Source organism: Pinus tabuliformis, chromosome 6 (genome assembly GCF_031772625.1).
Source record: "Pinus tabuliformis cultivar Carrire ecotype Pingquan chromosome 6, CPIR1, whole genome shotgun sequence".
Classification (NCBI taxonomy): Eukaryota; Viridiplantae; Streptophyta; class Pinopsida; order Pinales; family Pinaceae; genus Pinus; species Pinus tabuliformis.
The window spans coordinates 70009911-70024382 of record NC_142292.1 but is presented as its reverse complement, the minus strand read 5'-3'; the positions used below and the strand labels follow the sequence as shown (position 1 = coordinate 70024382).

Here is a 14472-nt window from a genome sequence, read left to right as displayed (position 1 = left end):
AAAAGAACACCATGTAGGTCAATGAAAATAAGGTGAACTTGTGTTTTCTGGTGGATTAACACAAGCTCCCTTATGACCAAAAGTGTTAGGAATTATTTTTCAGTGGATTGCATGGAACAAAATAGAATACTAACACTGAGACCCCAAGGTTGCCCCAGTGATAGTTCGAGTTATCTTTCACTTGTTTTATTTTTACAAATAAATTAGGAATACAAAGGGGACCCCAGGGAGGAAAAAAAGGGGGTTCCTTTTTGGAGACTTTTTGAATTGTAACAAACAATTTTGATTAATTAAGAAATTTTGAAGGAGCCACAGTTCTGTGAATGCCTTTAGAGTTTCATTATTATTGGATGTTTATCATTGTCAATAATGATTTATGCTTCAAGTAAGAATTATCACTTATGCTATTGATTATTTGTTACACATGCATCTTCGATTATTGTGATCTTAGCAGAATATTTCAGTGAATGTTTGATGGGATAGAATTATCCAGAATCAATTTTGTTTATTCTATGCTCTTGTGAATTAAATTGTTGGTAGCTAATAGTCCTTTCTTTATTTTGCATATGTTTACTTAAAGACAATATCTTTGAGTTATCTTGAATTAGTTGTCTTACACCTTAATCTTGAGTTTATCGATGATTGATGAAAGATTAATCTAAGAACATTTCCATATCTTTAACTAGACTAAATCACATAAAAATGAAAAACCTAAAAATAGGAACAAGCATTTGTAACATCTCTTTAAAACTCATCAATTTTCAAGATTATTGGGCCTTAACCTCAAAGCCAATACTAATCCAAATAGAGACAAGTTTAATTAAGCCTTGTCTTTGGATAGCGATCCCCATTGTTGAGATAGAGAAATTTAAAACCTCAACAAAACCCAAAACCCAAAACCCATAAAAAGCAATATCATCACAAAACAATTAAGTTTCAAAGGCCATAGGTGTGTTACCCATGTGTCTCCCATACATTAATTCAAGTCTTTGTTATGGCTTGTGACAACATCTAACAAACAATGTGCCCAAATAATGCAAATACTATATACATCTTCATACTCAACAATCATATCAAAAAATATTTCATTGTGAGGAATTTCATTAACTCCGGATGAATTTTTTTGAAACAAACTTCAAAATTCTTTGCAAAACCATTATACTTATCATTACCAATTACCAAGAACAATGGTGCATTGTTTGTTAATACAACAAAGTTTATATCAAACAATTTGACATCGATATCGAGAACAACCATAAAAGACAAATAGCATGTTCATTATTGTTGGGATAAATGAACTACTCCTTAAGCAGGGCCATGGCCAAGGCCAGTTGTTGAAATGCTCAGAGCACAATTGTTCTTTCTTCTATGGTTATTCACTCACAGACGAACCAACATCTTTGCGGTGGCAGGTGACTACAGTAGTTGGCTTTGCGGTGGTGACCAGAGGTGGCAGGTGGCTAGCTTCGTGGTGGGAACTAGAGGTGGCACATGGCTAGCAACAACTACTATTATTACTAATGTAATCAAATATATATCAAACATTCAAACATTTAATATTTCAGATTTAATGCTACCTTTGAAAGTAGCATTACTTCAAGTGATGCATTGAATACAAACATTGGAACTTTGAATAAAAGTTTAATGTGAAAACTTTAAACTTGGGATAAAAAAAGCTATGCCTTTGGATTTAAATTTTGTAACTTTGGATATGCCTAGAGACACGTGAAGCTTCCAATAAGACCTCGAATTGGAAACTTTGGTTAAAATGTTAGGGCAACTAAATCGCTTGTTTAAATTTTAGTAACCACATGAAATCTTTGGTCAAAAGATTAAATTAATGGTCAGTTAACGAGCTAACGATGGCTATAGTCGTGCACGGCAGGGACTAATAAGTGAAAATAGAGAATAAAAACTCAAATTGACAAATATAAACCATGGTGATAAAAGTAACAGAACCAATACACATATACAAGATCATTATATCCTAACTCCCAATACAGATATACAAGCTAATTATACACTAACGGCCCCTCGTATGTAGTTTATCCTTCACTGATTGGGAGGTCTACTCCACAAAACACATGAAACTCCTCTCTGAGGTCTGTTGCATAAAAGCTATAAATCCACTCTATTCTTTGCAGTGATTTAGCCACTGCCTAAATTCCCTGTGTTATTTACAGTGATCCAGCCATTCTGCATAAATTCTTTATAATTTCCTTAGATGCAATCCTTCATTGACTAGGAGGTCTGCCCCGTAAAACATATACGTTTCAAAATATCATAATCTCGGCAGTGCAAAGCGTGAAACGATAGCCGTCATTCTAACAGATAACATAATGCTTAACTGGTAATGATTGAATACGCTATGTAGCTCTGGAATCATTTTCCCCACCTCTCCTATGTGTTGCGCTCGTCTAAAATCTCCATTCATTTTGCCTTGTGGAGTTTATTCAACCTTTGAACCTTCGCTATGATGGAAAAATCAATCGGTGAAACCAAAAGCCCTTCTGGGTGACGACGAATGCCAACCTGAGTGAAGAAATATGTGAGAATAATGTGTAAACAGAGGCGATTGAAAGAAGCCATGTGCATTCTGCATTTGATGGACGAACATGCAGATTCATCGGCCTATCATTCCCTCTTGCAGGGCTGCCTCAACAACAGAGCTCTGCCAGAGGCCAAGCTGGTCCATGCCCACATCATCCAAACTGCTTTCAGATTTACTAGCAATGACATTTCTCTGCCCAATAAACTCGTAAGCGTGTATGCCAAGTGCGGGAATTTGGCAGATGGTCGCAGATTTCTGGAGCAAATGCCTGATCGAAATGTGGTCTCATGGAGTATCATGATTGCAGCTTACTCCAGGGCCGGGCATGGCGACGAGGCGTTGAATCTCTTCAATCAAATGCAAAGAACAGGTATTCTCCCCAATCAGTTCACTTTATCCAGCCTTCTCCCTGCTTGTGCCCACTTGGCAGCTGTGGAGGAAGTTCATGAAGAAATAATTAGAAGCGGGTTTCACTCTGAAGTGTTTGTGGGAAATGCCCTTCTTTACATGTATGCAAAATGTGGAAGTGCAAAGACTGCACGCTATGTGTTTGACAAAATGCCTAAACGAGATGTTGTCACGTGGAATGCTATGATAGCAGGATATGCACAGAAAGGATATGTTAATGAGGCTCTGGAACTGTTTTACAAAATGCCTGAACAAAATGTGGTCTCTTGGACATCGATGATTGTGGGATATGCACAGAATGGTTTTATTGACAAGGCCGCCAAACTCTTCGATGAAATGCCTGAAAGAAATGTGGTGTCTTGGACATCAATGATTTCGGGGTACGCACAGAATGGGCGTGTTGACGAAGCCTACAAACTGTTTAAGACAATGCCCGAAAGAAATCTGGTCTCTTGGACTGCAATGATTGCAGGATATGCGCAGAATGGGTATGTTGATGAGGCTCTGAAGCTCTTTCAGGAAATCCCTCTACGAAATGTGGAAACATGGAATGCAATGATTGCAGGATATGTACGGAATAGCCGGAATAAAGAGGCCCTAAAGCTTTTTCGAGAAATGCAAAGTCAAGGCATAAAGCCAACGTCAATGACTCTTGCTAGTGTTATTGCAGCATGTGCCGATATGGCAGCTCTGGAACAAGGCTTCGAGATTCATGAAAAAGTAATCAAGAGTGGATTTCAATCTGATTTGTTTGTGGCTAATGCTCTTGTGGACCTCTATGCGAAATGTGGGAGCATAGAAATTGCCCGCAACGTGTTTGACAAATTGGATTACAAAGATGTGGTGTCATGGAATGCAATGATTTCAGGCTATGCTATGCATGGCTTTGGTAAGGAAGCACTAAGTCTCTTTGATCAAATGCTACACTGCGGCACATACCCAGATCATGTTACTTTTATTGGTGTTCTGTCTGCCTGCTGCCATTCAGGCCTAGTGGATGAAGGCCTGCAATACTTCAATTGCATGAGTAAATATTATCAGATTACACCCACAATGGAGCACTATGCTTGCATGGTTGACCTTCTCGGCAGAGCTGGGCATCTGGGTAAGGCACAAAACTTTATCAATAGAATGCCAATAAAACCTGATTATATTGTGTGGAGTTCTTTGATTGCTGCATGTAGAATCCATAAGAATATAAAGCTAGGGGAATTTGCTGCAGAACGCCTCATTGAATTGAATAGCCAAAAAGCCACACCTTATGTGGCTCTATCAAGCATATATGCCGCAGTGGGACAGTGGGATGGCATTGAAAAAGTAAGGAAAATGATGAAAGATGAGGGGGTAAGAAAGGAACCTGGATGTAGTTGGATTGAGATAAATAAACAGGTGCATACTTTCTTTGTAGGAGATAGATCGCACCCACAATTGCAACAGATTTATGAAAAGTTGGAAATATTGTCTCAGCAGGTTATGCACCCCAGAGGAGATTAGAGCTGAATGATGTGGGGTAGGAGCAATACAACCGCTATCTTGGTGATCATGAACATTGAAGTGTGCAGGTCTACACTTTGCTAGGAAGTTCATCTTCAAGATTGTCGCCACAAGAAATCCTTGCCACTGTATCAAGATTTAGTATAGTTAGATAAAAAACCATAACGAAAAATTCAGTTCCAATACAGAAGTAAATATCTCAGGAATGTCCAATAAATCAGAAAAACAATTATTTTCTTGAACTATATCCACGCTGTTTCAACTCAAACTCTCGCCTAAAGATAAAAGTCAGAATCTTAGTGGGAGAGCCAAAGAGTGACTATTAGGCAAGCCACTCACCGTCACCTTGGTGGCCTTGCCTCTCGCTTTAAGGCTAAGGGACTTACTAACCTAAGGAAGGTTTTCCTATGGGACAAACTAAGCCAGGTCAACTAAAAAATAGGGCAAGTTTCTCTAGTAAAGCTTAAGGCGACTTGGTAAGAAAAAGGTAACACTGGTGTGCATGCCAGGTTAGCAAAATGATTAGATTCTAAAGTTTTCCAATCTAAATCAATAACCAACAAGTGCTTATCTTCAAATCATGCTTGGAGATGAAAGAATAAATCTGCTCAAGAAAAAATTTAGTGTTCATGAAACCAAGGTTATGTCCAATGATGCATATTCATCAACCATCAATAATATGTTTGCAATGGAGAGTTATGCCATCCGTTTCCACAATGATTATTTTATTTGCTTGTCAACACCATTGACACTGCAATATATCAGATATGCAAAGAATGAACATTTCAGCAGTTAAGGAAACATTAGGTGCAACATATTCAAGCATGTTTAATTTTATATACCATAAGATATCTCAGCGATGTATGTGAATGGAAATGCTCCAAACATTAGACACAAAACACGTAGAATCGAGTACACCAGGAATTACTCATCAAAATTATCACTAAGCTTCAGCCACAGATCTAGTTAACAAGATTGCAATGTGCCAGGATTTGCATCCATCCAACAGTAAAGAAAAAGCACTCATATGAAATTAATTGCAGAGTTCAAAGCATATCCGCATTTGTCATGTAGTAGTGACTTTTTGGTAATATCTTCAGAGCATTAGGGCAGTTTTTAACCAATGAGTAGTAGTGTTATGCCTTGACAAATTCAGAAATGACTGTATCATTGTTTTTAACCATCAGCATAAGAGAGACACGTACCATGCTCAGAATTTACACCATATTGCTTTCAGTCCAGAATTCACTTTTGGATCAGCATTAAAGTGTCCTTTCAAAATATCTTAATTGTACTCGAAATCATGAAATATAATACCCAAAACAATCCAATGATGACACCAAAGTCAATGACAAAACTCAGAATACAGAGCAATGAACAGTGATAAAATTGCGAGATGTTAACATTAATGCTTAGGGTGTATAGTTTTCTGTTGCATCGATTAGTATTAAGTGACTTCCAAAGAAATAGTTCAAAGAAATGTTATAACGATGAAGATTCATGCCATTTAATACTTCCGAGCAATATTTCGACCATGAGGCAATGACGGTCCCTGGTCGTCAGTATTCATAACAGAAAATTGATCTCAGTATACTAACGCTGAACTAAAAAATGTCCACCGTTCAAGCATTTAGGAGGTCGTTTTGTTTTATCAAAGCATATATATCATAAACAATCCTCAACAATGGCTTAGAAAGCTAGCACGTCAGGGTATCTGGAGCAGAATTGAAATGCTATAACACAAAGCCCTAGTAATACTCTGTGACAGCAGAATCAAATAACTTATCACAGAGATGAATAAAAACATGAAAAGCTGCGAATGAACCCAAGGTTAAACCACAGATTTGCGATGACAATCAATGTAACCACGGTTATCTTTGAAGAACAGTCAGCACGTGAGTGTAAGTATGAACAGAACTCCAACAGGGTGTATGAAATTATATTCTTTGGAGCTTAGTTACGGTTATGATTAGATCCATAAGATGAACCAATCAACCAAGATCAATTACAATATATTGCTGACGTTAAAATATATCATGAGAGGGCCTATCAGCGTTAACCAGATCTACCCAATGATATAACATGAAAGGAATGCAAAGACTAATTATTGGGGTTCACAGAGCAAGTTGTGACTTAAACCATTGCTGCAACTCCGAGTTGACATCAGAATGCTCTGTTTCCTTGCTAGAATTACGATTATTCTGTTTTCAATTGGATTGTATTTACAACATTTGATTTGTAACCTTGTGTTTTTTATGAACTTAGTGTGGTGTGATGGTTTGTGAGTTATTGCATCATGAACAAAGTGTGGTGTGATGGTTTTTGAGTTATTGCATCATCTTGCATGAGCAACGGCATTTATGTTACAGCAACTAATATCATCTTAACAATTGAAACAAGTCATTTTAGAAGCTTGTGTGATTTACTTTCTGCAAGCGTGTTTTTTACATTATTGCAATTAGATTTCTCCTGGTGACTTGTGAGAGCATCCCAATATCTTGTCATGTGACATTCATTTATGTTATTACAATTTCAGATTGTACTATCTTAAGTAGTGCATGATATTTCGGAAGTTTGATACAAACCTCGAATTGACAATTAAATGTATAGTCTCTTTGTTGTCTTTCTGCACAATTCAAAATCTGTCATCACCCATGTAAGGTCCCTAAGATAATGGCCACCACAATAGTTACTACTTACAACCAGCAAACTTGCAGGAACAATCTTGGATCAAGTCCACACACAAAAGTAGGGCATTGAGCACACAGCCTCCTAAAAGAGACCCTCATATGTGCGTAGACCACACCATCAAGACCAAATGAAGTGGGGCTATCACTCCACCAATCCTAGTGTGACCTAGTGCTTGACCCTTGTGCTAGAAGGGTTTCCCAAGCAACATCTAGTTGCAAACAGATTTGTACTCCCTAACTCAAGATTCTAGTGTTTGTTTGATAGCCTTGGATTTGTACTCCCTAACTCAAGATTCTAGTGTTTGTTTGATAGCCTTGGAGAGTGTCTTCTCCAACTTATCCCAAGACTTTAAAATCCTACGCTACTATTGATGTGTTGCCAATAAAATTAGCATTATTAGCATTATTTTTAAAGGTTGTTTCTTACTTAAAGGTACGAAATGGACCAAGTGATGTTATGACTTTCTTCAAACCCAAAAAAAAATCAAAATATAGCAATACAAAAATTCAAGTTTTCCACTTCGATGAAAACTGAGGGAACAAGAGGTTCCTTTTTCTCAATTTATAACAATAAAGAAACCATTCAATTGAAACCAACCATCAATCATTTTAAAGTACAAATCCAAAACCCAAAATGTGCAACCAATACTCCAATGCAACTAATTAAAGAACCCAAAAATGCTCGAGGACAAATATTATCATAAAATGTGGTTTTTCATTTTCTTTTTTATTACATGGAAAGAAATATGAAAAATTACATAAAAAACCAAGTTCTAAAGGGTCTCCTCTGTAACGAACAAAGTTCATATATGCAATGGAGTAATCTTCAAAAGACTTGGAAGACATAAATATCTATTGTAGGACAAGTGATTGTATATTGAATATTGTATAAAAGAATTGATATGAGATAATTACAATGAGGGTGAGGGTCTGCTTATATACCTTAGGCAGGTACCTCTTCACAACGGTTATGTCCTTAGGGACATACCTCTTCATTATTAACTATTTAGTTAATTAATCTTTAATTATGATTATTATTGTTTACATTATTTTCTATTATTTTACTATAAATTATATTCATAACATTGCCTTCCTCTTCAAAAGCCTTTGTCCTCAAAACTTACTAGTGAAAGGGATTGATCTCTTTTCTTGTTTCGAATGTCTTCTCGTCTTAATACTGTCATTTTCGTTGATACAAGGCGATATGATCCTCTGAATGATAAATAAAATTGTCGGACTGAGAATGGATCTGACCATCCTAGATTAATCTTTTCTAGAATCTTCTGATCACTGGAAATTTGCAATGAATTGTTATCATAGCACTGGACTCTGCAAACTCCAGCGTTCTTTGGAACATAAATCTGTTGCTTCCATTCTGAATCGTTCAAATATGTAGACTGACTTAGTTGTCTGCTTTTATGATTCGGATGTCGATAAGGAGTTCTTCTAGTTAGACTTTCCCTTATCATGTGTGTCGCAGTTCCCTGATTTACTTCAGGTACTATTGTTGTTGAGTTGACTACTGAATCATCACTTGGAATTTCCATTGTTTGAACTGCAACATTTGAATATGTTTCAACTTCTATTGGTTTCTCATCTTCTTGAGTTATGATATTGACTTACTGGATCGATATTTGTTCATTTATCTTTAACTTGGACTATTACGAATGAAAACTTCAATACGTCTTCTTTAGTAGGTTGTTCTAACTTGTCATTTAGTGTTTTCTTGTCACTTTTAAGCTTCTTTATTTGCATAAGAAGGTTTTGGTTATGTTTCTTTAGACGTGAAAGTTCGTCATTTTCTGAATCGTTGACTTTGTCCTTAGTATCATTCTCTTTATCTTTTATACTTTTTATTTATTCTAATAATCTTTGATTCAGGGCTTTTAAACGCAAATTTTCTTTTTCCTTTTCTGATGGACTCTTGTTGAATTTTTTCTTGAAACATTCATTTTCTCCCTCTAATTTTTTTCTGGTATCTTTGGACTTCTTGACGTTCTCAAATAATTTTTTATTATGGTTTCTTAGATGCAAAATTTCGTTCTTACTTTATGTTGTTTCTTTATAAAACTAATCTTCAAGGTCTTTATATTCTTTTTTGATGCTTTGTTCTTCTGTTGTAGTTTGTGCGAGTTCTTCTTTTAGTCTTTTCATTTGCATGTGCTCATTGTATTGACTTTCTTTTGTACTAAATAGTCTTCCACACACTAGACAACTTAATTTGCAATTTTTTGAATATATTTATATCCAATTACATTTAGATAAAATGGACATTTAATCCAAAATGTTGACTTGGTTATAGGACGCATATTTCCTTCTTTCATTTATTATTATAATCTATTCTTTTTTCTATAACAATTGAATATTGCCCTTTTTCGAGATGATATAAGGTTTTGAAGGTAACCCCTTCTTAATCTTTATAATAAAATATTATTATCATTATTTTAATAACCCTCAAAACTTTAACCTTTCTTCAACTTTAATATAAAATCCTTAAAATTCTTTTAATTTGAGATTGAAATATATTAATTTATCTCCCTTTTTAACCTTTATATATTTAGTCCACCTTTAATTTAAGGTTCGTGTAATTATCTTTAATACAATTTTTTTGAATTTTTGATAACTCACTAGGGAGTGGGTATGACTTTTATGATCTCGACCCTTCGTATCTATCTTTTCACCTTTAATGGACTCCTTGTAAACTTCAATGGAAAATTGAATTTTGGCAGGCGTGTTAGTATATTGTGGACAAATGCAATGGATTGTGTTATCACAAAATCACTACTGAGGGCTGCAACCAAGCAAGATTTCATGTAACTCTTTCAACCTAACTTTAGATCAAAGATTAGCCTCTTTGATCAGAGAGGGCTCTCTCACAAACTCTTGATAAAATCCTTCACTACAACAGATGGCTAACTCTTTATTCATTCATGAAAGCAAAAGCTGGTTGGAAACATATCAAACTGGTTCTCATTGGGCTATGGAGTCTCATACACTAAGTGAACAAGAGAAACAAAGTCATTTCATGGAAGTCAAGGCTCTTTGCATTACATGTCCAAACATATTCCATAAAAACCACAGCTTGCTAAATACACAGGAAGTCAGAGCATAGGATATGAATTCTGAGTGATTGTACTATAACAAGGCTGTAAAATAACATATGATATAAAACACCACCATTACATTTGAACACAATAATCCATCGAGAATCTTGAGAAGAAATCAACACTGTTTTACTATTACTGTCATAAGTCTTACAATGGCCCAAAACAACTCTGTTTTTGTATAAAATGTCCAACCTTTTTTACATAAGAGTCATTTCTATATATAGCAAACCAAAATACTACTACCTAAGACTCCTCAACAAGCATGAAGGGAGCTCGGAATTCTATCATTAATTACCTTATCTATATCTTAAACAAACTAATTAATTACAAAAGATATTGTGCTACGAAAACAGAGGACTCCATTACATTGAAACTTTAAGTCTATCTCCTCGTGTACATTGCTGCGTTCTTGAACCTTGACACCTGTAGCCCTTCAATAATATCCAAACCAAACTGAAAACACATTCACTGGATGAGCAGCTTCGGATGCCTGATGTGTAGATGATTCATCAACCAATAAGAATCTGTACCCTATGTTCACGGTTTCTGCCTCCCATTAGTGTTCATGCATTTAAGATCACGTTTCAAGCCATTTAATCCTCTGATAGTCCCGTATGATGGAAGAAAACTTATGATCTGGCCATCCCATAACTGAACAGGTGTACCACTCAACACCTCGGCAACCCTACCAGAACCCTAAAAATTCGGACATAAAATGAAAACTTCAACAAAAGACAAAGTTTCACCTTTTCTTCGAATACTTACACCTGGCACCTTTTTAAACATCTGAATGACTTTCTATAGTCTCCATGCTAGCCTCGAGTCATCCCTTTTAAGATTTGCTGACCTCAGCATTCAAACTCAAGTTTTTTACATAAACAGTCATCTACAGCAGTTTCGTAGCGCGCTACGAAACTGCTGTAGGTAATCAAAACTAAGCATATGAACCTTAAAGCAACAATAACTTAACTCTGTGATTTCTTCAGCCATTCTACACAGGTGTAAGGACTTCAAAAAGTTTCAACAAGTTTTAAAATGATGACAGCCAAAATATACCAAAATTTGGAAAGCAAATTTCCCCTTGGATCATTTAGCTAGTTTGCCTAGCTTCCCTTTCAAGCTGCTGACTTCTTCCTTTAACATCTTGTTTTCTGCTCTTAAGCTTGTATTCATTTGTTTCATGATTTTTGCCTGCTTCAGAGCTGGCACTGTCCACACATATGCATCAGATACTGAGTCAGCTTGGCTAATCAAACTTGTTCTGCCTTTCATTACAGCCTTTTTATAACTTGTATATCTTACTGCCTTTTCCTTAAAAACATTTTTAATCTGAGGTATTTCTTCCTTTGTTGCTCCAGCTTGTTTCTTAATAGCAATAACATTTCCACTTTGACTGATGATAACCTTATTATCCTTGTTCTTGCTTTTGGCTGCTTGAACTATTTCAGTGAAAACTTCAAGTACCTCCGTCCTAGGCATTTCTAAAGGTGCTTTCTCTTTCTGAGCTTTCTCCACTTCTTTGATTTGCCTTCTTGTCACTGGTCTGCGTGGCTTAAAGGCATATTCTTCACTTGGCTCTTCAAATTTTAACCTTTTAGAAGCCCTTGATTTTTTAGAACTTTCAGGTGAGGACTGAGTTAGATCAATATGCATTGGTTGCACCGAGTGATCTCGCTCAAATTCTAGTGGTTCAATTTGTATTGGATGATCTTGCTCTAGTTCAATGGCTTCAAGTAAGTCATTTAAACTACCTTTTGAAATAGGACTTTCTTCCACAGGGACTGACTTTCCTTTCTCCTTGCTTAGTTGGCCTCTAGTTCTCACCCTTGAAATCTTTTCAACTTCACTGGACTTAGTTTCATCTTTCCCTTTCTGAGTCTTCTGCTTTGATGACTGAGGTGTTTCCTTAGGTGATGACTTAGGGGTTTCCTTTTCAGATACTCTAGATGACTTAGGAGTTTTCTTCATTGATGCTTCAGGTGTCTCTTTAGCTGCCACAGACCTCTCTGATTTCTTTGATTTAGTTTTAGACTTCTTATGGTCTGTCACTTCTCTTCTAAGTTCAGCCAAAGTGGGTTCCTCACTCCTCTCTTCTCTTTCTCTCACAGGTAATGGAGTGAGGCCTGTTTTGCTTGGGAAACCGGCCATAAACACAAATGAATCCCAATCTTTATCAATTTTTTGTAAACTATCCAACACCAGCAATTTTACTAGACCATGATGAAAAAGGGATGTTTCACAACCATCTTTCTTTAACTAAATCTTATCACACATTTTGCTAATGCTCCTGAACAAATAGAAAGGTATGTCTATTGAAGCCTTACCTGTGAAGTGTAACAGAAGTTTGAAGTGGTAGGAGTAAACTTTATTGTACCTACCCTCACATGTCAGGTACTTCTGGATACATGTCAAGAGCATAGCATAATTCTCTTTTATATAACTCCTTGGGACTGCTTTGTTGAGGTCTTCATCTACATAAGGTGCCTTCAAAAACTTTTTGCAGGGACCCATGTCGAACTTGAAGTTTTTGAACCATTCTTGGCCACCCCTCGGAATTTCAGTGACAGTGGAAATAACTTCAGGAGACACCGGAAACTCCAACATTGCCACCTTCGAATTCAGTCCAGTGAAGTTTAATGCGAAAGCTTTGGTCACTTCTGCATGTCCTCCCTTTAATTTTTCGCAAAACCGCCAGTAGCCAGCACTTCGAAAGGCCTTTGCTACCTCTTCAACCCTGAGAGTAACATCTAACCCCTCCGGCTCTGTCCTCACACACTTACCAGATCGGTGTTCCTTTCTTTCCATGCTGCTTTGAATATTTTTACACAGGAAACTAATGGTAGCTTGTAGCACGAAAACAAACTTCGACTTTGGAGTGCAGGCTCGCTTGCAGTAGTCTGTTTAAATAAGAACTTGGGCTTCTCATACAGCAAACATGTTTACATAATACGAAGAACCCATTATGATATAACCATCTCTTGTAACATCCCCTAAACTAACACTCAAATACATGACTTCGGACCTCATGGCGAAATAATGGTTTATCATGACATGGAGAGAATGTGAACTAACAATCATGAACGGACTTATGACTCAATACTCTCGGATTTGACATTCAAAGGAAAAGCGCTACAAAAAAAACCCTGAAACCCCGATTTCGTAGCGCGGGCAGTTCAAATTTAATAAGATGCGCTACGAAATCGCTGACAAATAGAACGCTGCGAAAACACGAAAACATCATTTCGCAGCTAAACTGACCAATCAAACCTGCGCTGCGAAACTGCGCAAGTACCAATGACATCAAACCCGCGCTGCGAAACTGCGCAAAGTACCAATGACATGACATGCTTTTAACTAACAATGATGGAGGGTGTCTAATGATTTTTCCTTTACACGAATTCACATCAGTACCTCTTGAATTTCAAATTTCAAATTGACATATACTAATAAACCTATTCACAAGACTTCAAAGCTTTATATAAAACTTATGGACAACCTTATATACATGAACTAAAGTTCCAAGTGATAACAGATTGTATGACCAATTAATTAACAACCAAAATGAAGGGTCAGATGGAATGGGATGGGCGGTGATAGGTGGGCCGCTAAAGACAATGGAATGGCGTGGTGGTCTTTTGAACTAGACTGAACAATGTAGAGCAGTGGCGAAGGTCGCGGTTACTGGTTGGAGAAATGACATATGTTTTGGGTTAAACAGGGATGAAAGTGACAAGTGCGCAGTGATTTGTCTGTGCCTTGGTTGTTGTCGGGTTGCAGCAATGCAATACAGGTTTGCGAACGTCTTGAAGGGTGCACCAGCAATCATTGTTGTCAAGACAGGTTGGGACTACGACAGTGGCTGGATTGGTTGATTGAGCAGGGCGACGATGGCTCTGGCAAAGGCATCGGTGTTGTTGCTATAGTTTTGTAAATTCGACAGCTGCAAAAGGCAGCTATGCAACGAACAAGGCATTTTGACCAACACATGTCGACTTACGCAACAGAGGGTGTTTTCTGGTGTGTGTTTGGATGGTGGGAGTTTGTTTTGCGGGGGGTTCGAACCTATCAGCAGCTGTGGATGGTGGGTGGGCAGGGCTATGGCGACCAGGTAAGTCGTTTTGACCTCCTTTTTTTTGTTATATATATATATATATATAACTTTTTTCTTTAAAAAAAGAAATTTTTTTCTAATATTTTTTCATATAAATTCTATATGGTTTTT

The 14472-nt window shown here is 36.9% G+C and overlaps 1 protein-coding gene across 2 annotated transcripts; it reads left to right on the top strand.

Annotated features, from left to right (window-relative positions):
* The first annotated feature begins 2036 nt into the window (after nucleotides 1-2036).
* On the top strand, nucleotides 2037-6281 carry LOC149257290 (pentatricopeptide repeat-containing protein At2g13600-like). 2 transcript variants are annotated; one of them, XM_089413899.1, is made up of 2 exons: nucleotides 2037-2921; nucleotides 3153-6281. In XM_089413899.1, exons 1-2 carry the CDS (start codon nucleotides 2558-2560, stop codon nucleotides 4451-4453), a joined length of 1665 nt encoding a protein of 554 aa, XP_089270025.1. In that variant the 5' UTR covers nucleotides 2037-2557; the 3' UTR covers nucleotides 4454-6281. The 2 variants fall into 2 exon arrangements, with proteins under 2 accessions (XP_089270025.1, XP_089270028.1); XM_089413902.1 differs by having other exon boundaries at nucleotides 2537-6279.
* Nucleotides 6282-14472: the final 8191 nt, after the last annotated feature.

Coding starts and splice junctions, on each gene's coding strand:
- LOC149257290 (XM_089413902.1), top strand. CDS start 2,558: ATGTGTAAACAGAGGCGATTGAAAGAAGCCATGTGCATTCTGCATTTG.